This window comes from Mangifera indica, chromosome 1 (genome assembly GCF_011075055.1).
Source record: "Mangifera indica cultivar Alphonso chromosome 1, CATAS_Mindica_2.1, whole genome shotgun sequence".
Classification (NCBI taxonomy): Eukaryota; Viridiplantae; Streptophyta; class Magnoliopsida; order Sapindales; family Anacardiaceae; genus Mangifera; species Mangifera indica.
The window spans coordinates 24246872-24269585 of NC_058137.1; the positions used below are offsets into that span (position 1 = coordinate 24246872).

General features: G+C 31.5%; 3 protein-coding genes across 6 annotated transcripts; 1 reads left to right on the top strand and 2 right to left on the bottom strand.

Annotated features, from left to right (window-relative positions):
* Positions 1-444: 444 nt before the first annotated feature.
* On the top strand, positions 445-5747 carry LOC123210344 (DNA repair protein recA homolog 1, chloroplastic-like). The gene is made up of 13 exons (XM_044628642.1): positions 445-701; positions 1490-1581; positions 1828-1903; positions 2364-2426; positions 2544-2673; positions 2840-2925; positions 3034-3159; positions 3762-3866; positions 3962-4018; positions 4491-4553; positions 4637-4713; positions 5196-5268; positions 5372-5747. The coding sequence occupies exons 1-13, from the start codon at positions 474-476 to the stop codon at positions 5474-5476; spliced, it is 1281 nt and encodes a 426-aa protein (XP_044484577.1). The 5' UTR covers positions 445-473; the 3' UTR covers positions 5477-5747.
* A 1110-nt stretch (positions 5748-6857) lies between these two features.
* LOC123221168 (photosystem II 10 kDa polypeptide, chloroplastic) lies at positions 6858-9601 on the bottom strand. Its single transcript, XM_044643911.1, has 5 exons — positions 9375-9601; positions 8968-9026; positions 7463-7518; positions 7255-7307; positions 6858-7131 (listed from the first exon to the last, which is right to left on the bottom strand). The coding sequence occupies exons 1-5, from the start codon at positions 9532-9534 to the stop codon at positions 7037-7039; spliced, it is 423 nt and encodes a 140-aa protein (XP_044499846.1). The 5' UTR covers positions 9535-9601; the 3' UTR covers positions 6858-7036.
* Positions 9472-18880, bottom strand: LOC123221152 (renalase). Of its 4 annotated transcripts, none has more exons than XR_006503221.1 (10): positions 18732-18880; positions 18539-18638; positions 17926-18106; positions 17006-17078; positions 16732-16911; positions 11439-11536; positions 11240-11328; positions 10955-11128; positions 10477-10705; positions 9472-9796 (listed from the first exon to the last, which is right to left on the bottom strand). XR_006503221.1 is itself a non-coding variant. In XM_044643885.1 (9 exons), the coding sequence occupies exons 1-9, from the start codon at positions 18847-18849 to the stop codon at positions 10534-10536; spliced, it is 1185 nt and encodes a 394-aa protein (XP_044499820.1). In that variant the 5' UTR covers positions 18850-18880; the 3' UTR covers positions 10267-10533. The 4 variants fall into 4 exon arrangements, 2 of the variants coding, with proteins under 2 accessions (XP_044499820.1, XP_044499836.1); XR_006503219.1 differs by having other exon boundaries at positions 9472-9812; XM_044643885.1 differs by lacking the exon at positions 9472-9796 and having other exon boundaries at positions 10267-10705.
* Positions 18881-22714: the final 3834 nt, after the last annotated feature.

Sequence of the window (22714 nt, forward strand, 5' to 3'; positions counted from 1 at the left end):
TTTATCTTAGAAAAAAATTATTAATTTTTCAAACCAAATAAGGGAATGAGATATAATTTTATTTATTTTAATATTATTGATAAAATGATGATTCTATTTCTAACTTTAACAAAAAGTTCTTAGGTGTATAGAAACCTTGGGTGGGAAATAGCCTTTTGACCTTCTTAAAGCCAAAGAGTCAACGCAAATATGAGGAAAATTTCTATGGTTGAACCACGCCTAAGAACAAATATAGAGTGACGGAAACAAAGAGGAAAAATTATGTAGTAAATTGAACTTCAAGATCAAGAAGGGCCATTCATTTTATAAATTGGGCCGACTTGAAGTGAACCCCCAAAGTCTATGGTTCAAATGGGCCAATTTCCTGTTGGCTCAACCTAATTACAAAGAAACCCACGACCCAACTAAGGCTCTTCTTCTCTTCACCTTTTTGCTATATCCGAATTCTGCTACTCATTGTTTCATTGATTATTATGGACTCTTTACACTCCCTTCCCAACGTAAAGCTTCTCCGTCACTGTTTTCCTTCTGTGCTCTCGATTACTTCATGTCCTCTTCAATGCCAGTCTTCACGCTCAGGCTTTTTCACGGTGTCAAAGTTGGCAGCTGCAAAGAAAAAAGTCAAGATGATTCATTGTGAGTTCGACGGCAAAGTTAACGGCGCTTTGTCTTCTGACTCAGATTCTCGCTTCCTCGACCGGGTAACTTCTATTTTTGTCTGGGGTTTTGGGTTTAGTTTAAAGTTTAAAATTCTTTAATGGGTGTTTTTTTAGGACTTTGTTTCAGCTATAAATTTAACTACTTTAGTTGAGATTTAGAAACTTGTAAAAATATTTTTAGAGCTAATGGAAATTTTGAATAGAAGTGGGGAGGAGTGGTAAACTTGTAGGTGATGCTTATTGGGTTGGTTATGGGCATGCTTGAATTTCAAAATGTGAATTCAGATATTATATGCTTTGATTATTTATTAATAAGCTTATTATGAATATAAACTTTGATGTTGTCATTTTTTTAATCCATAAATGAATGAACCCTTCGCAAACTCGAGTTCCTGTTGATGTTGATTTCTTGGGTTGCAATTATGGATATGTTGTTTAAATCATTCTTGAGAAGTTATGAATGTTTTTATATGATGTATATGCAAGGACAAAGGCTTATGTGAACTTGTGGCAGTTGCTTGGCAGAACTTAAATACTAGACATGAGCTGTTGATGATACGCTGGGTGATTTTGTTGGTTATAATCATGTAGGAGACTCTTGTTTCTTTTTCTTTGACCATTTGATGTTATTTGATTGCTCAGAACACCTCATCAAAAGCTACCATCGGCAGGGAGGCTGATCATAGTTTGTTGCTCTGCTATTCATTATTTATTCCATCTCTATTGCATAGGGAGTTCAATTATGAGTCTTCTTCCGTTGGACTCTGAATGAAATGCTTCTTGGCAAAGTTATTAGTTTATCAAATCTGACACTATTATGTATGTTTCAGCAAAAAGCGCTGGATGCAGCTATGAATGACATAAATAGCTCTTTTGGGAAAGGAAGCGTTACAAGATTGGGTAGTGCTGGTGGAGCCCTTGTGTAGGCTTTTTCTACAATGTTATTTGCTTTTTTTTTTTTCGCAATTCTGTTTTTCACATTATTCCCTGTTCAATGTGTTGAATGTCTGGTTTGGAAAAAGGAAAGCAAAAATGAATGATGAATGTCTTATTTCTAGATTGTCATTAGTTGAAATGATCCAGTACCACCTGGAGATATTGCTTGATGTCACATTTACGACTTAAGATAAGCCTGACTTGATTTAGTACTGTTTCTTATCCTTTTCAGTGAAACATTTCCCAGCGGCTGTTTAACACTAGATTTGGCCTTAGGTGGTGGACTTCCTAAAGGAAGAATTGTAGAGGTATTATCTTTTTGTAATTCCTATTTGTGCTTCTATTGTCCTTGGATTTGCTTTTTTTAAATATTTCGTGATGCAAATGAGCATTTTTGTCTATGCGGTGCATGGGACGCTCATATGATAGTTAGCTAGGCTTTTTATGGACATGCTTTTGAAAACACTGTTAAGGGTTATATAATCAATAACAACTTTTCCACCTGTGATGACTGATCAATCGCCCTTGAATGTGTTAAGGATGGTTTCAAAAGTAGTAAGCATATTAGATAGTTTTGTTTAATTTGCTATATGTGTGTAATTTATTGAGTCAGTAATTATTTTGGCATAAGTCCCAAGTGTCATTCTGTGGTTGTCTGACTCTGTATTTTTCCTCTCCTATTACTGTTTCCTGCCTACTAAGTCAACTTCTGGCATTATTTGATGGTAAGGTACCAATGATAGCTTTTTGTACTCTAAAAAATTGCAGATATTTGGACCAGAAAGCAGTGGAAAAACCACTCTTGCACTCCATGCAATTGCAGAAGTGCAGGTTTTTGTTTTTTTGCTCTTATTCTGTAATTCTAAATTCTTTGTAGTGCTTGAAAGTTCTTACATTTTTTTATGTGTCTTGAGGCCAACTTCCAGTTTTTCTATGGTATTTATGCAGAAGCTTGGGGGCAATGCAATGCTTGTGGATGCAGAGCATGCTTTTGATCCTGCATATTCGAAGGCATTGGGTGTGGATGTAGAAAATTTAATTGTTTGCCAGCCTGATAATGGAGAGATGGCTCTAGAAAGTAATTTATTATACTTTCCATGAGGTTCTATACCTGAGGAACTCAGGATTTATTAATTATTTATTCCATTCTGACTACAACAAATTTTAGGCTTAATTGTTTTGTTACTCATAAGCGAAATTTATAGACATAAACTGTATGAACTAATTCAGTTTTCATTTCACAGTTGCAGATCGTATGTGCAGATCTGGTGCTGTTGACCTTATTTGTGTTGATTCTGTATCAGCTCTTACTCCAAGAGCAGAGATTGAAGTATGTTATAATTGTTTTATCCCATTAAAACTAACAGTTATTTTACTACTTAGATAGTAGGATCTTAGCCTCATTTGAATGCTTTCCTTTTCCACTCTTGTTACATAGGGTGAGATTGGGATGCAGCAAATGGGATTGCAAGCTCGCCTCATGAGCCAAGCTCTACGTAAAATGTCAGGAAATGCCTCAAAAGCTGGTTGTACTCTCATTTTTCTCAATCAGATCAGATATAAGGTACAAATAATTTATATATGATGTAGAACAGTTTGGAGAAAATTCTCTCTTTGTGATTTTGATAAATTGGAGTTTTATAGCTTAAATTCTATTGTTGGATTCTTACCTGTGAGCTTAAATTCAGGTTCACCATTAAAACTCTCGTTGAATGCAATTAATCAATTCCGAATAATTTTTATGCATATAAAGATAGTATGTTAAGTTCTGTTAAATAATCCTAATGGCATTGGCATATAGGGACTGTGACTGATAGTATGTATCACAAATCACCTTAAGACCATATTCAAAAATAAAACAATATATACTTAAGGAAGATTTTATAGAATACAGTTACAGCCAATTTCAAGAAGCAGAAAATATTACAAACTCCGTGAGATTAGAATTTAACAGAACTATCAAAATTAAAAGTCCAAAGACTAAACAAACTAGTGGGTATTTCTCAAATTTCCAAGAAGAAAAGTCTTGGGCATTCTATCTTTATAATTTTGTACAGTACCTTTCTCTTTGTTTTCCTCTATATTTTCTGCATCAATCTGATTATATGTAATTAGAAAGTTTGTTCTTATAGTAACTTATTGCTTGTCTTATCTTTATTTTGCAAGATTGGTGTATATTATGGGAATCCAGAAGTCACTAGTGGAGGAATCGCACTAAAGTTTTTTGCCTCAGTTCGTCTAGAAATACGTTCTACAGGGAAGATAAAATCTGTAAGCATGATAGCTTCTTGATTGTTTAATATTTATTCAAGTTTCTTAATTTCATACCAGTCTCTGTAATTCTCAGTACAATTATGTTGTTGCAGGTTAAAGGAGATGAGAATATTGGGCTTCGAGTTCGTGTAAGAGTGCAAAAGAGTAAGGTAGACTATAATGATATCATTATGTTTGAATATTAGCATCCTGATTTAAAGGGTTGACATAATTTTCAAGAGACACCATCTTTTCTAGTATTTATACTTGTAAGAATCTATTGCAGATATTGACATGATATACTTTCTTTTTTCATTTTTATTCATATGATTTTTGCATGTGTTTATTTACCCCAGTTTGTACTAATATAATTAAATGGCCTAGGTATTGAGGCTGAGTTTGCTGAAAACCATTTCTTACGCAAACACTTGTACAGGTTCCTGACCTATTTGCATCATTTCTTTTGCAGCTTGGTTTCTTATGATGCTTGAAATTTGAGTATGGAATATATTTATGGTAGCTGTATTCTGCCTGTCTTCAAAAAATAAAAAAACTTGCACATATTTTGTCTAATGTACCAAGTTGTGTTTCTGATTAATGCTATATATGCATGAAAGAAATCCTTAACCTTCTGTTTCGTAGGTATCAAGGCCATACAAGCAAGCGGAATTTGAAATCATATTTGGAGAGGGAGTGAGTAAACTGGTTAGTATTGCTTTATAAAAAAAAAAAAAATTAGTTCAGAGGGTGCAAATTGTGCTCTTTGTTTTCACTTAAGAATTTTGCAGGGATGTGTTTTGGATTGTGCTGAAATGATGAATGTTGTGGCAAGGAAGGGAGCTTGGTATAGCTATGGAGACAATAGGTTGGCCTCTGAACTTTCTATTTGTGGTTTACCTTTGTTTGCAATTTACTTCTCTTTATAGTATCTTTATCTTCACAATTCTAAATTCCAGTTTATTGGTCTATTGATTTTCTGAATCGGATTATGACAATGAAACTGTTCCTTTACTGCTCAATTAACATGGCTTATCATATTTGCATTTATCATTATAAGAAACAAACAAAATTTTATTCATAAAATGAGGAAATGATTTCTGTCAATGTTGCATATCAATGGACTTAAATTTTTTTATTCTCTATTTCTACTCTACCTTCAGACATATATGAGACATCTTTTGAGTTTATATGATGGAAAAATTTCTGCTAATTATTGTGTATTGATTGCAATGATGCATTTGTCAAGTGGAAATATCTTTTACTTTCTTTGAAATTTTTATTCGAATGTTCTGCTTCTGGAATCAACAGTGGCTTATGATCTCCTCCTCTGTTTATGTTTTGAAACAGGTTGGGACAGGGAAGAGACAAAGCATTACAATACCTGAGAGAGAACCCTCTACTCCTTGAAGAAATAGAGAAGGTTGTGGTGCCTCGGTTTTGTTATTCTACTCTATCTTGTCATTTCATTTTTGTTAATTCTTAACTTCATAATGTGGATTTTTTTATTGTGTTTGCATGTGCAGATAGTTCGATCTACAATGGCAGATGGAACGGTACATCAAGTTGTGCCTCCTTTGAAGAGCTTGTTACAGTCTTATGAAGAGGAAAATGCTTTTAACGATATTTAGGTAGGCAACGAATTTCTTCATAACTATTTGAATTCACAGGTGGAAGGATTTTTCCCACATACAACAAATATGTAGTTAGTAAGACTTAGTGCTTCAACGTAATTCCCCATTCGAGTTTCCTTCAATGAAACAACGAAACCTTGCTGCGACGAGTTAATGCTCATGGAAATTGAATTCCCTTGTATTCTGTTGATTTTTGGTGTAGAGGGAGGTGAAAGGAGGGAAAGGATGGTATTTTGACCTTTTAATGAAATTAAACAATTTTTTACTAGTCTTCTTCGCATTGTATGTTATTAGTTGCTTTATCTTGCATTTTATTGGGATGCATACTTGATGAAGAATTGAAACAGCTATTAAATCTCAATTAAAGTGCTTTTGAACCATGCAGAGCTGCTTCACTGTTAATCCAGCTGGCCGGAAATCTTCTTCAATAGGCAGCTGGTCGGTTTTTGCCGCCGTGCAGCCTATAATCCTCTTCTACGTCTTTAAGTTAATCACAATAAGAGTATTATTACATATATAAATAAATTATATAAATTTATATATATGAATTGGAGTAATAGTATTTGATTGGGTAATTTTAATATAAAAATAAATAAATAATTACATCACACCAAATAATTTTATTTATGACAGGAATCTCCTTTGATTTATAATGAAAATTTCTTTCAAGTTTTTAATATAACACAAATCCTTCTAACTGTAAGTTTCTAATATTAAAATAAATAACAAAAAATTAATTTGGTAAATATTTGTCAACTCTAATGATAAGAAATGTTCTCATGTGGCGGGTTTATAAAAATTTCTCCTGGAAATTTGGGAAGAGTTACAATTACATTTCAAAAACGGATTACTTTATAAAATTTATTTATAAAATCTATGTTGCCCTTGGTCTAATTGTATATTCTTTTCAATGTTTCATATTTACTCTTGGCATTTTAATTTATTCAAATTCTAATACAAAATTTAATTAAATTTAAGATTTCTAATTAAACAATATTATGTTTTTGATACTACTTTATCATTAGAAGCCATTGATTTAACTAATATTATGTGAGTGAATGATTATGAATTAAAGATAAAAAATATTTAATTACATAATAATATATTATTTGAATAAATAGTTAGATGCTTAAAATTGAATATTCATAACATTGCTCTGTTCTTAACTCATGTTGATTTCAGAAGAGAAATGCCAAAGTTATTTCCTGACCCAGTTAAAAAAATTCAGATTTTCTAAATAACTTATCATACGTACACATGTTAGAAATCCCATATTTTACTTCAAAATGATAACCCACAATCCTCAATGGGGCTTACAATATGTCCCCAAAGTCTTTCCCTCACAATCCCAACAAACAACAATGCCAACATATGAACATGTCACATTAAAGATTACCAGCTGCTCTCAAATTAAATCCACACCAAAACATTGCACAACTAGATACACCAACCAAAAGTAGTTGTAGAATTCTGTTTGAACAATTAGATGAACAAGTATTGTAGTATATTACCTTACATTACATTACAACATAAACATAACGCGTGTCTTGTCTTAGTCTACTGTACCAAAGCACTTGTGTTGTACACAAGAAGGGCTCCTAATGAGAGAACGCCAACAAGAGTAACTGCCCAGATTGCCAATCCAGTTGGGCCTGCAACATCACCATTTTTCAACACATAAATTTCACTTCATACCAAGAATATTAACAATGGTCAAAACAAGAAATAAGATTTGTGCACTCTTTGCGGTGATTAGCTAAGAGTTTGTTTCTTACCACCCACATAAACATCGCCGCTCGGAGACCAGTCTCTAGTGTCGTAGATCGGACTGTAAATCAACAATCACAAAAGAAAATTATCACCAATGTTCTTCTTGCATCAAAGGATATTTTTTAATTGATATAAGGGTCTGTTTAATATGACTTATCTGAGAAGAAGAGTGAAAAAAAAAAAAATGCTACAAAATCCAGATGATATTCTTACCTGTATCCATCAACATTAGCTCCATACTTGTCAACAAATTGGTACACGCCCTTTCCCTGTAAACAGTTAAATTTCCACCCCATTACTCAAAATATAACAAACTTGAAATGAAATCATTTATTGAAATTAATAATTTTTGTATTATACTGGATGGTATTATACAAAGTTTTGGAAAATAAAGTAATTTTTATACAATGATTTTATACTTAAATAATATTATCTATACAAACAAATTATATAAACTTATCTACACAAATTAAGATAAGATAATGTAATTATTTATTTTTTCTCTCATTTAAAATGACTTAATCAAATGTTATTATCTTAGTTTGTATAGAGAAATTCATATAATTTGTTTGTATAGGTAATATTGATATTTTATTCTCTAACATATTATATTTATAAAACTCATCAAGCAACCTCAAAAAACATAAGGGATTGAATTGATATCTTGCAATCCTAATTAGAAAATTATCTTATATATTTAAGTGATTATTGTACACGTATTGAATCTGACAAACTATAAAAGTAAAAATTAAATAAAGGGCAAAGGACTATGTCAACCCCAAGTTTAAGTGCTATCCAAAGACGTACTATGAAGTTTGAAAAACCTAAAATCTCACATATCTGTTAAAAATCACAGTTATGGTTAGAGGCAAAATAGTCATTTAATAAAAAATTTTAAAAATCTAAAGTTTTATTTGTTTGGCCCCCCTCAACTTAAAAACTCACAATTCAACCCCCACCTGAAGTTTGAAAAATCAAAATTTTCTCTCTAAAGTTTGCAAATCATGGTTGAAGTTGTCAGAGATGGTTGTATCCGATGGTGTTGGCTCTTCCTCCGGGTTCAACTCTCCCTACCGATCACTTCTCAGCCACCGATATACGTTATTTCCTCCGACGAAGACAATTTCGTATCTTCGTCTCGGACAAAGACGAAGACACTCCAACAAAGACGATTTTACCTTCATCGGAGGAAATAGCCTACGCGGGTGGTTAAAAAGTGATAAACAAGGAGAGTTGAGCCCGGAGGAAGAGCCAACGCCACTAAAGACGACCATCTCTGGCGACTCTGACCATGATTTGCAAACCCCAGGGGAAAAATTTTGATTTTTTAAACTTCAGATAGGGGTTGTATTGTGATTTTCAAGCTAAGGGGGGCCAAACAAATAAAACTTTAGTTTTTTTTTTGTTAAAAGACGATTTTTACCTTAACTATAATTGAGATTTTTAATGGATGAGTGAGAGTTTAGGTTTTTCAAACCTGACTGGTGTGTCTTTGGGATAACACTTAAACTTAGGTGAAAAATAATCCTTTGGCCTTAAATAAATTCAAAACCTATTTCTATACTACTGTTGAATGTCATATCATGATTTAAATTTTTTGTGAAACATGTAAATTCTGGTTCAAGAATAAGAAATATTGTTAAGTTGACAAAAAATTAACTAGCTTGTGAAGAATTAAATCACAGTATCATAAAGTATTAACAATAATTAAAACCGACCGTAGGCTTTCTGCCTGATGCATCAACACCATCCCTCAAGGCCATGCCACCGCTGATTCCTACAAAATCACTCCAAATCAATTTAACATTTTTCTGAATAAAAAACTTATAATTTAATTACTAGTAAGACACATCCATGGTGGAAACAGCCACAGATGAGTTTTACCCGTATATAAATCAGAATTATTCCAAAATAAATTGTAGGTTTCAGCCCTGAGTAACATACAATTTAATACTCATAGAATGCGAAGGATCAAATTAATTTTCGATTGAATTTTTCTAACAGTCATAAAAAATTAAATATAAATCCCCATTATTCCGAAATAAATTCCTGCTTTCGTCCGAGTAACATGTAATTGTGATATTCAGTTTTGAAATCGTATGGATAAAGTTAGATTTAGACGTACCATAGGGCTTATCAGTCTGGAGCTTTTTTTTTGCACTGGCGACAATTTTGAAAGGGGCGGTGGTTCTGGCAAGAGAGGGGAAGCCTCTTGCGGAGGATTTCTCGACGACGAAAGGGGCTGGTTTGAGGTTCAAGGAAGAAGCCATGACTGAGGCTGCCATTGCTCTACTTGAATTTGAGCTCCCTGTGGGCTTCTCTTCTTGCTTTAAAAGACTCTGTGGTTTGGTTACACAATGTTTAGATAATTATAGTGAGGGAAAGAGGGTAGTGATTGTCATGCTGACACGTGGCCTTGCTATGTGGTTTGCAGCGGGATATGATATGATTGCCTCACAAACATTATCAGAATCTAATCTCTTTTATACCGGTTGTTTTGCAGCCAATAGAAATCCGCCACGGCATCCATATTCAGAATTGTAAGGGCTGCACCTAATCCGAACTGATTTGAAAATCAAATTTGAAGTAAAAAATTCAATTCTTTTTAAAATTAAATCAAACTTAAACTATAAAAATTTTAATTTAGTTTAATTCACAAGTTAGATAGATAATTCGATTTGATTTAAATTTGACTCATGATTCGATTCAAATTATATTAAATAATTATTCATCAACGTTGTTTTATTAATAAGTTAGAAATTTAAACTACAAATCTAAATCACATTTAAACTATAAATTTAAACTATAAATTCGAATCAAACTCAAACCACTATTAATGTTGACTCAATGAATTTGAGTCAAACTGTCTTTCATTTGAACTGAACTCGAATCAAGAGATATTCAAACATAGTTTAATTCACATCCACCCTACTTTCCTTTTCAGTACAATTCTTAGAAATAAACATGAACTGAATTCCTTTTTAATTCATAAACAAAAGGCACAATAATCACAAGACTGTAAAAACCCAGGTATATTCTCTGAATTTTCTTGATCAAAGATTCGGAACAATAATACCATGAAGCCAAATAAAAAGTATGAAATAGCTAGAAAAAAATCATAACTTTTGGAAACACAATGCAACTTTAATATTCTTCAACACTAATTTGTGCTTAAATGTACTAAAACAAGAATTTAAATTGATCTATGCAGTTTCAGATTACTTTACGAGGTGTTTCATATGATGCGTAAAAATTCTGGTTAAATGATAGATGAAACTATCACACTATAAGCAACTGAGGATTTCTGTAAGTTTTGAGGCTGCAGCCAACCCGCTAAGAATTGCACCTTCAACGTTTGGACTAACGCAGAAATCTCCACAGATGGCTAGTCTCTTGTTTTTATCCCAGAGACATTTCTCCTCTCTGGCTATGCTTGTAGCTGGAAAGGCACTTCCCCTGAACCCAAAAAAAAAAAAAAAAGCCAATCCGATCCCATGATAATGCGGATAGACAACAATAGAGGCTGAATAATGCCAAAAATGAAATTGAAAATAGAAAGTGAGGTGCTATATTTTCTAATGCAATCTAAAACATGTAATCATGTGTGCTTTGTAGTAGAGAATTGGGCTTCATTTGTTTTGACGTAAAGTAACTTATAGTACAATGTACACAAAAATCTTTCGGGTACTGAATTTAGATACTAACCATCTATGAGCTTTTCTGAAAACTGGCAACGAAGTAGTGAGACCTATGCTGTGAAATTCTTGGAACATTTCTTCAGCCACTTTACACAATGTTTCATCTGAAGGCTTTTGAAGTCCAGTTTGAGCAATTACACTTTTAGCATATTCAGCCGTGGAATGTAACACCCATCGTTCACTATACAGTAAAGATGTATACTAGTGAAAATAAATAATTAAAAATAGTGCAGAAATCTGATCATACTAATAATCATTCACTCATTATGAAACATAAAATACATATAAAAACCTTGCAGTAGAACGCCCAGGCTTGCTGCTGTCACAGTGAGCCCAGCTCAAAACTCTGGAATTTTGGAATGAGAAGCCTTTTACTGGAATCTGAAAGAAGATATTGCAATAAAGTTCATAAACTATGTTAATCTTGAGGACCTGGTGGGGACTGGAAAGTTCTAGATACCTAGCTCACAAATTGAAAATTAATGTCCTACCAAAGACAAAGGCTCTGCAAATGCCAGCAATAGAGCAAAACAAGGATTGACAGGAATATCTTCTAACTTTGCAGCCAACTCTGGGGCAAAAGTCAAATCTGTATCAAAATAAATAACCAAAAAATCAAATTTGTTTCCATCAAAGTGAAACAATAACAAGTAATATATTGATATGATAAAAGCCAATTATTCACTCACAAAAAATAAGTCATGCCATTTTTTGCCAAAAATTACCATGGCCAAGATGCCATCAAAAGAAGCAGTGAAAAAGGAGAGAATTTTTAACAGGAATATAGTATTGTTGACAAGTAAATTGCAAAAAAAAAAAATAGTAAGTTCACCTTTACCATAAATTTAAAGGAACAAAAATATCCATTTAATTAGTTCTAACTACTTGTAACAATTTCATGTCATATTCCATATGAATTGAATAAATAATTGCTACACCAAATGCAACAAAATATCTGTTGGCACTATGTCATGGGTTCAACTCTATAACAGAAGCAACTGTGGAAAATGATTCTTTGCCATAATTTAAAATTACAGTTTTTTTGTAAGGAAATTTTATGTTGAGATGAATGGCTAACTCTTGATGCGGGTCACGAAACAGGAATGAAGATTTGAAGAATTCTTGTTTTTTTTTCCATTCAAAAGTGAATAGGTGAATTTATACATATTATACAACAACAAACTAAGAAAGCAAACCGCCAAAACTAGGGAAAATAATCAAATCAGTTTAAACTATGAAAAAGATATATTTAGTCACTAAATTGGAATTTTAATCTCTAAAGTTTAGGAAATTATTTTTGGTTTCCCGAACTCCCCCACAAGCCAGAGAATAGAAGTCTATAATTCCCAACTTGCTTACAAAGAATTCAAATTCAGGTTTAAACAAAGCGTTGATAAGTAGATCAACTTCTTGAAACTTAATTAAGGCATATGCTAAGTTCATAATCCTTTCATCTGCCTTCTTCTTAAAAAAGTGTCTGTGAATCTCCATATGCTTAGTTCAATCATGGTGCACTAGATTATGTGTAATGTTGAATGCAAATTTATTGTCACAATAAAGCTTTATAAAACTTATCCGAAACTAAAGTCTACCAATAGTTGTCTCAACCAAAGTAACTCACAAACTCCTTGTGCTAAGGCTCTAAACTCAAGCTTTAGCACTACTACAAGATACAACTGACTACTTCTTAATCCAAATGACAAAATTTCCCCAAACCTTAGTGCAGTAACTAGTAGTAGACCTCCTATCTTCAACTGACCCTGGCCAATCAGCATCTACATAGCTCTCAATTCCTTTCTGATCAGTCTTCCAAAAAAGTAGCCCTTTTTCAGAGTTCCTTTAAGATACCTTAGGATATGATTGATGGCATCAAAGTGTCACAACACTAATTACAAAGGAAATATCTGGTTTTGTGAGTGATAAGTAGATGAGTTTACCTACTAATCGTTGGTATCTTCCCTTGTCTACTAGAGAATCTTCTTGAGCACTCTTAAAGTTCTAACTCAATTCTAGAGGTTTACTAGCCGGTTTGCACCTAAGTTTCTAGTCTTTATCAATAAGTCAAGGATATACTTTTTCAGAGAGATATAAATCCCTTGTTTGCTTCACACAACCTTTATACTAAGAAAGTATCAAAGATTTCCCAAATATTTAATTTCTAACTTTTTTCTTCAAATTCTTAATCTCTTAAGCATTATCTCCCATTATTATAATATCATCCTTATAAACAATCAAGATAATTACTTTACTATTGTGGGAACGCTTAGTAAATAGTGCATGGTTAGCTAGTACTTGACTATACTCGAAGCCCTTCAAAGTTGAATTAAACCTTTTGAACCAAGCCCCAGAAGACAATTTTAATCCATACAACGACTTCTTTAGTTTGTACAACTTACCTCCTTGTACTTTATACACAAAACCAGCTGGAGTATTCATATAAATCTCTTCGTCAAACTCTCTATTAAAAAATCTTTTTTAATATCCATCTAATGTTGTTTTCAGTTAAGATTGGTAGCCAATGAAAGTAATACTCTAATTGAATTTAGTTTTGCAATAGGTGAAACGATCTCTTCATATTCAATTCCAAATATTTAAGTAAATCCCAGAGTAACTAATTGGACTTGTATCATTCAACAACTCCATCAGATTTATACTGATAGTAAAAACCCACTTGCAGTCAACAACCTTCTTTTTCCTGGGATAGTTCAAGATCTCCCAAGTGTTATTACCCATTAATGTCTTCACTTCTACCATAACCATAGACCTCCACTTTGGAACCCATAAGGCACTAAGAATATCTGTATGTATTTGAACACTATCTATTCTTGAAGCAGATTCCCAATATTAACCAAAAAATTTTGAGTATGTAGCATGGCTCACAATTGGATTTTATGTGCAAGATCCTATTCTGATTTGAAGAGCAATAGGAATATACAGGTTGTTCTGTTGTTTATCACTTATCTTAAAATTTCCACCACAAAACCAGACTTTGGATTTGATGGTTAGCATGGAAGAGAAAAACCTTTGGCCTCTTGGAGTAAACAAGGACCTCTTTTGAATATTAGGTGTTTTATCTTGTTATGAGTTTCTCCCCCTGGATTGGGTGTTGTAAATGAAGAATTATCATTATTGTGGTCCAAGGAAGAGAAATGGAATGATCTCAATGTGAAGCTTCACTTGATTTCTCCTCCTAAAGAGAAGCATTGGAATAGAATGGTTGACTCTCAAGAAAGGCGATATTAATTGAAACAAAAAAAAAATCTGAAAAGAGAAAAATAACATTTGTACACCTTTTGAGTGGGGCAATATTCGACAAAGGCATAGCATAAGGCTTTGGAGTCAAAGTTAGAACAAATGGGAGAATGGTTGTAGACATAAGCAATACATCCGAAAACGTTTGGAGGTAAAGAAGTGAAAAGGCAAGCATGAGAAAAACATTCTTTTAACAAGCTAATTGGTATTCAAAATTTTAGACTTTTAGAAAGAAGACAATTTATAAGGTAAGTTGTTGTTAATGTGGCCTTAACCCAAAATGAGTTATGAATATTAGAGGCAAACATGAGTGACCTAGCAACCTCTAGAAGACACATATTCTTTCTTTCAACTAAACTATTTTGTTGAGGAATGTGTCCATGAGGTTTGATGAAATATGCCATGATAAGAGAGATATTTTTGAAAGTCATAAGATGTATATTCCGGACCATTATTTGTGTGCAAAATCTGAATAGGTTTTTGAAAAACAATCTGTATAAATTTGTTGATTTCTTGAAAGATAGAAATGACTTGAGATTTGTCTTTCATAAGATATACCCAGCAAACACGTGTATGATCATCTATAGATGTAATGAATCAGCTAGTATGAGTTGAATTTGCAAAACAAGCAAGTCCCCAAATATCACTATAAATGAGATGATGATTAATATGAGTGCAAAGGATAAGACTGTCTTGATTGTTTAGCATGAATACAATCTTTGCATTGAAAAACTTTCATGTCTTTATTAATAAAGAGAGAGGAACAGAGGAACGAGTAGAGGTTGTCAAGCTTAGGAAACCAGTAGCCATGGTGAAAAACTTTCAGGTTTCTTTTGGAGGAGATATGCCACAAGAGGGCTTTTTAAATTTGTCCAAAAGGGGGCCCTTTGAAAATTTCCAATAGCAAGTTAGCAATTGTTTACTCAACAACTAAAATTTCTGACAAGCATATGTCAACAATTTTTTCCAAAAAATCTAACACTTCCAGTGACTTCTAGCAAATCTGGAAACTACCGACAAATTATAAATCAGCAACTCCTAACAACAAATCAATAACTTTCGACGGTTTTTGGATGTACAATGATACCTTTTGTGATCGTCTGACAAATCTAAAGATTTTCTAACGAGATCATAGGTTTCCAACGGCATTTGTGCTTTTCCACTGGTTGTTGTCATGTCCAACAACTTTTGTGATGGAACTCTGACGGAGTCTAAGGTCTAAAACTTTTTTGGACAATATTTTGATGGGTTCCAACAATATTCTAGTAGATTACACTCTCTTTTTTACAAGAGTGAAAAAAAAAAAAGAGTTCTTAGAGCCTATGCTCTGATACCATAAAACAATATAGAAAATTTGAAGAATTCTTGCTTTTTTAATTCAATAGTAAATAGGTGAATTTATACATATTTTACAATAACAACCTGGAATAGCAATCAACCTAAATTAGGAAAAGAATCAAATTACTTTAAACTTGGAAAAAGAAATATTCAATGACTAAATTGGAATTTTAATCACTAAAGTTTAAGGGTTTATTCTTGGTTTCCCATAAGTTAAAACTATTGCCATCAGATAAAAAGAACATAAATGAACCAATTGAAGGTAGAACATAGAAACTCAGTTAAGAAAAGGAAGAATAAAAAGCATCCAAGAAACACAATCAACAAGATCATGATGTGTACAAAGGGTCTAGTAGAAAAGAAGATTGTATACACAAACACAATGGTAATTCCTAAAATGCAACAATTGACAGTATACTATTGGCAACTATAGACTAGCTCATGACGCTAACAGGAAGAAGAGTAGAAAAAAATGAAGTGTATACAGAGAATGGGATGCCTACAGTGTGACACTTGGTATTACATAATCAGATCCGATGATTAGCTCATGATGCCAACAGGAAAAAGACTAGAAAAAAAGTGCAAACCCAAAGGTTATTCCTATAGTGTTATACTTGGAGCATATGCATGACAACTATGCAATAGTGGTACATGAGCTAGTGACAATGGCCACCACCAACGAATCAGTCTACGGTAGAACCCCAAACTTTTAGCAATCAAGAGAGTTTTCTTAACACTGCTCATACCCAAAATAGCATCAACAACTACAAGAAGAAGAATGAAAGAATGAGAAAGATTGAATAGGACTTGTGAGGATTTCTACTTTATTGTTTGTTTAGCACTGGAGATACTTCACAGGAAGTCCAAGATCTATGGTATGATTTTAGAAACTCATACACTTGTCCAGATGAAGATCAGTATCCACCTGAGCTACATTTATGATACTAAAATTAGAATTGGCTATTTCAGGCTGTCATAAAATCTCCTTAGCATTCAATAGATTACAATTACATAACAATAAACTACTTTATGGATGATTGATAGTAGCTATTTCTCTCTAGTTACAATTCAATACATCTAACAAGGAATCTTGGTTTTTTTTTTTTTTTAAAAAAGACATCTAGGCACCAACAAAAGTCTACAAGAAAACTTAATATTTACACAAGCAAGAGAGAGAAGAAAAAATCATTATACCAAGAGGAGGTGGTTTTCCTGTTACTTGTCTAAACCTTGGTGAAATCACATTTTTGTCTGATGCAACCACTCCCTCAAAATTACCAAGACTTTGTCCACCCAACCCCATCACTGACCATAAATTCTTCTCATCCAACCAATTTAATTTCCCAACACCACAAGCAAACTTACTTTCCACTCCTGGATAAATTTGATATAAGGCAACTAATTTAAGTTAATATTAACACTTGAATGTGCATATTCATATAAAAAAAATTATAGCAGCACTACTTACCAGGTTGACGGCATAAGGCTTTAATAATTGAGTTCATGCCTGGCACACCCACATATTTCTTGCTTATTCCATCCTAAATAAAACTAATATTAAATAAGAAATATGTCTATATGCCATTATTATTTAATATTTTGTTACAATAGTGCATCCAATTTCAATAGGCCTAGAGATTATTCATAAATGATTTGGATGCACAAAGAGAACTCCAGTGAAATTGATCAAATATCCACTATATTTTCTTCAATTAGTGCGGTAAAACTATATTTATTTATGGGTCATACATCCTCGGATACATGACTTCACTTTGGGCTATAAGTAAAGGAAGAAAGAATATCTTAGTTGAAAAGCAGTGCCTCCATGAGAAAAAGATTCATTTTGATTTTGTTCATTTGACCTTTTTCACATTGATATACAGAACTGTATGTGCTACAAAAATCATAATATTTAAACAAAACAGATTTCAATGCAGCAGAAAAGTTGGACATTCCAACAAGATTGTCATATTAAATTAAAAATGGTTTAGGTGGTTAGTTCTCAAGTCAATTATGTCAGGGGTCATATATTTTATATAAAATTGAGTCCAAAGTTTAAGGCAAATTGCAAAATGGTAGGATGTGCAGAATTCCAGTGATTAATAAATAAGATAGACATAATATTTACTCAAAGTGGGCCAGAGAACCGAAAATGTACCCATATAACATAACTGACTTCTTAACCAACTAATGCTACCATAGTCATAGATCCTTAACAACAAACACCTAAATACAAGAACCTGGGCAATTATAATCATTAGTTCCAATAAACAAAAATTCCATGACAGCACAACATAAAATTAAAAAATAAACCAAGTGTAAGCAAACATGCCTGCAGAGCATGTACAATCGACTGCAACTATACATATACAAGGAATGGCCACACACCTGTTGTATATCAACAAATTTGCTGGAGACACAATCAAAAGAACTGAAATTCACTTTCCATTCAGCAACAAGGCCTCCTGATTCCCATTCATGAACAAGTTCCAACACATCAGGATTGCTAACAGTAAAATATGGAGCACCATGGTCAAACAACAGTTCCTTCCCATCTTCAGAAATTTCTCTACTTGAACAAACAATTACACAAGTAAAAACCTCTTTCTCGTATAATTTGTCAACAACAAATAAAAATAAAATGTCCACAGACATGCTTAAATCCACCTCGAAATTCAACATGTGTAAATTCAATAAAAAAAATTTTAAAACAAAAAACTGCCATTGCATATCTAGCAGTTCAACACGAGATAAACGCACATTAATTTTTTTTTAGTTGTTATAAATTTTTGCAGGAGAAAATAATATATAATCGTATTGTAGTAATAATACACATAACAAAAGCACAAATTGAACATTCATTATCGAACAATAAGGTTTATCCACCTCCATTGCATTTGGCCTAAATTGTTTCATGAAATTTAAAGAAAAGTTATTTTATTGAATTATAATAATAATAAATTTGACTTTTTTAAAATTATGAAAAAGAGAGAAATGCAACCTTCTCTGAGACATGCGGCCACCAGGACCTCGAGCCGAGTCGAAGAGAGTAACGGCGACGCCATTTTTAGCTAGAACCGAGGCACAAACAGCTCCAGATACTGCAAAATTTTCACATTCATCATGCTTCCTAATATGATTTCACGAATTCTATCCAAACACAAAACAAAGAAGATTATAAACGATAGACTCACTTCCACTTCCCACCACCGCAACCTTCATGGCTTTGTTTAGAGAAGCAAACGACGACACGAAGCGGCGAGTCACCAGGGAATGGAGGTAAGATTTTTTTATTATTATTTTTGTGTACATGATTTAACAATTAATTCTGGAAATAATTGTTAAAAAAAAAAAAGACTAAAAGTGACCATTCTTCGCCTAAGTTCCGATGAAATGACAATCTTTATCATTTAAGTTTTAAAAGTGAAATTTTCATCCTCTTCTACTATTAATAGTGAATTTATTTAGTTTTTGTATAAATAATAATTTTAATTTTTTATTAAAATTAAAAGTATCTTAATTTTTTTCTAATTTATAAAATTATAAAAAATATTAATATATTTTTATAATTTTAAAAATTATAAAAAAAATTATGTTTTGATTTTTTTATATACAATTATTATTTTCTAAATTAACAGGAGGTATATTAAAATTTTAAAATTTAAAAAGTATCTTAATTTTTTTCTAATTTATAAAAATATTCTAAAATTTGTAAAAACATACTTAATATTGTTAGATAGAAAAATAAAGAAAAAATAAAATTATAAAAAGAAAGAAAAATAAAAATATAAAACAAGATAAAATAGAAAATAAAAAATATATATACAAGTTAACTTTCTTTCACTTAATAAAATTCATTAACAAAAATAGGTGAGAAATAGAAATCTAACTTTTTAAAATTTGAATGATAAGAATTTATAATTTTATCAAACTTTGAGAGGTAAATAGTTTTTTTGCCTTAAAAATCTGGAAGACTTAATTTCGATCATAATATAATTAATATCTCTATTTTTAACTAGAAAATGTCTAAAGAATTGGAAAGTGAAATAATACACTAGAAGCAAACAAAGAGACTTTTGTTTGATAAAATTAAAGAATGCCAAATGCCTACTCCCACCCAAGGTTTGGGGTAGGTGTGGATGTGATGTGAAGCAGGGTGAGCCCAGATACCTCTTAATTTGAATTTAGTTTGAATATAAAATAATTTGATTTAAATTTATTAAATTAAAATTAAGTTTAATTCAAATAAAAAAATATTTAACTCTATTTGGTTCAAGTCCAACTCAATTTTATAGCTCAAATCAATTATTGAAATTCTTAGTTTGGTTTGATTCAAATTTATTATTTGAGTTCGTGATTTATTGATAAAATGACATTATTTTACCTTAATAATATTCAAAATTATTTATTCGATTCACCAATTCGAACTATTAATTCAATCTATAAATTTGAACCGAACCGAGTCAAATACCTTTTAATTTGAATTCAACTCAATTTTAAAAGTAAGTTAGATCTTTCCATTTAAATTCGAACTGAATCAACTTTTAAGATTGAACTGATTTAAATCATATCCAAAAGTTTGGTGAAATAACAAATTCCTCCCAAAAGTCCAATTTTTACTCTATCATTCTTTTTTTTTTAATGACTTTATGTGAAAATGTGAAATTTTGATCTTAACCCATGCTGAAAAACAACCATTATAAAAAAGATCTAAAATGTATATATTTACATTTTCTCATTTTCCTGATATCGGAACTTCCTCTTCTTCTCCCACCAATTTATTTTTAATAAATATCAGTCCTTTTTTAATTCCTTTTTTCACTTATTCCTCTTTATCTCAATGTCTCTTCTTCTTCTCTCATTTAGCTATTCTCTCTCTTTCTCTTATTTCTCTCATATTTTCTTCTCATACTCAATTATTTTTTAATAAATGTCCATCTATTTATTTTCTCATCTTGGTCTCGCTCTAATTTTTGCTTCAATTCAAGTAAATACAAGCACAAAGATATTGGAAGATTTGTTTAGGTAATTGAAAAAATAAAATAATAGTGATGAAGTTGAGGAGAGGAGAAGGATGATCTATAGTGAAAATGGTTAAAAGTAAAAGTGTCAATTGGGTTAGGCTAGTCTCCAGCTTAACTTGAAGCTTAAGAAAATGGTTTGGTTTATACTATAACATGTCGAGCCTAGTCTGGTATTGTTTACATAATATTAAAAATTTTAAAAATTAATTAATTGATTAATAATTATAATACTAAAAATTAAATTTTTTATCAAAATTAATAGACTAATCTATCTAAGTCATAGTTTGGCTCAATCTTATATATATTAGGTCAGATTGTCGGACTTATACAATCTATAGGCTGCCTTGACCCAAAAGTTTGTTATTGTAGCAACTTTAAGTTCAGTTTGACCTATGAACCTGATAGACTATGTTGGAGGTGACCTAGCTTGGCTCATAGACACATCTAATTGAAAGGGAAGAGGATCATTGACAATAGTGTTATTAATGAAAATGAAGAGAAGAAAAAGAGAATAGTTGACAACTAGCAGTGAAGAACTGAAAATGAAAGAAGGAGAAGAAATATAAAATTGAGGAAATTTTTATTTTTATAGAAAATTAATAATAAATCATAACTATCAAGGATAAGTTGATAAAATTAATATTATTAAAAGATAAGTTGGCTATAAATTTTCTATTTTTGATTAGGTATTTTTATAATAATTCTAATAAAATTAAAAGCATATTAATTTTTGAAATTTGTATTAAATGACTTAGTGCATTTTTATCATTATATTAATAAATGATAAAACAGTAATATACACTTAACCCAAATGGAATTTACTAAGTAAATTAAAGGTGAAAATTTGGTCTTTTTAAATTTAAAATATTAAAAAAAATTGTTATTTCACCAAACTTTAAGTGCAAAATAGTCATTTAGCCATTAAAAAATATTAAATAATATAGGTCAAATAACAACCAATTTAATAAAATATTAACTTACTTGGAATTTGTCCTTTGTTCATTTTTTATGACCAAACTGAATCTTCCCCACTACAGCAAAGATGATGTCTTCGTCAAACTTAAGGATTAACCATTTTTGCCCTTTGTTCATTGTTAAAAAATAATAATAATAATAATAATCTGACCACATGATTTATTTAATGGGCCAGGACAATGTCCCTATGACAAGGAATTTTGGAAAAAGAAAAAAGGCTACCTAGATCCCTTGAGAAATATTTTTAAAATTATATTAAATCCATACACCTGTACCCACCTTCCCTCCATTACTGCCATAACAACACCAAAGGGCTACTCAAAAAATCACTTTTTTTATTTTCCTTTTACAATCAATTTAAAAATCTCAACCTTCTGTGTTTGAGATTGAAAGGATTCCCTTGTCACCAACATAAACAGGGCTGGCTAGCTGGTTGGTTGCCTGCATCTACCAAATTACATCTAAAATAATAAAATATTGAAAAATATTAACATTATATATAATGATTTTTCACTGGGTTATCGGAAAATATCTATATATTTTTAAATACATAATTGAATGTATAAATAATATATGATTATATATTATTTTATTTTTAATTAAAATTATTCAATTATATAATAATAAATTATTTATATATTTATTTATATATTCAAATAGATATAATTATAGTTTTTTCTTTGAAAAAAGGACGATTTTCCAACAAAGTTTTAGTCCAAATTTAAAATCATATCCATGACAGATAAAAAATCTAAATATTCACCTATAAGTTAACTGTCGTTTCAATTTTTAATTAAAAATAAGGGTGAGATCATTATTTTATCTACAAACCTTAAAACTTAAAAAATTTATATAATTTATTTTCCTTAGTTTAGAAAACTCACATTTACCTTCCCCCATGAGTAAATTTTGAAAAATTCACTTTCCCTTTCTAGGTTTTATCTCTTATGGCTTAGAGAACCGACTGACAATCAAGAAGAAGTAAAGGCCTTCTTTGACAAAGGACGACCTTGCATCGTCCAAATCGGGAAGAAGAGATATCGTCCTTTGTCGTTGCACCTGGACGATGCGATGAAGAGTCGTCTTTCATTGATTCTTCCAGATGATGAAGGATGACATTTTGTCATCATGTATTGATGATTGTTTTTCGTTGTCCTTTGTGATTGGATCTAAAAGAT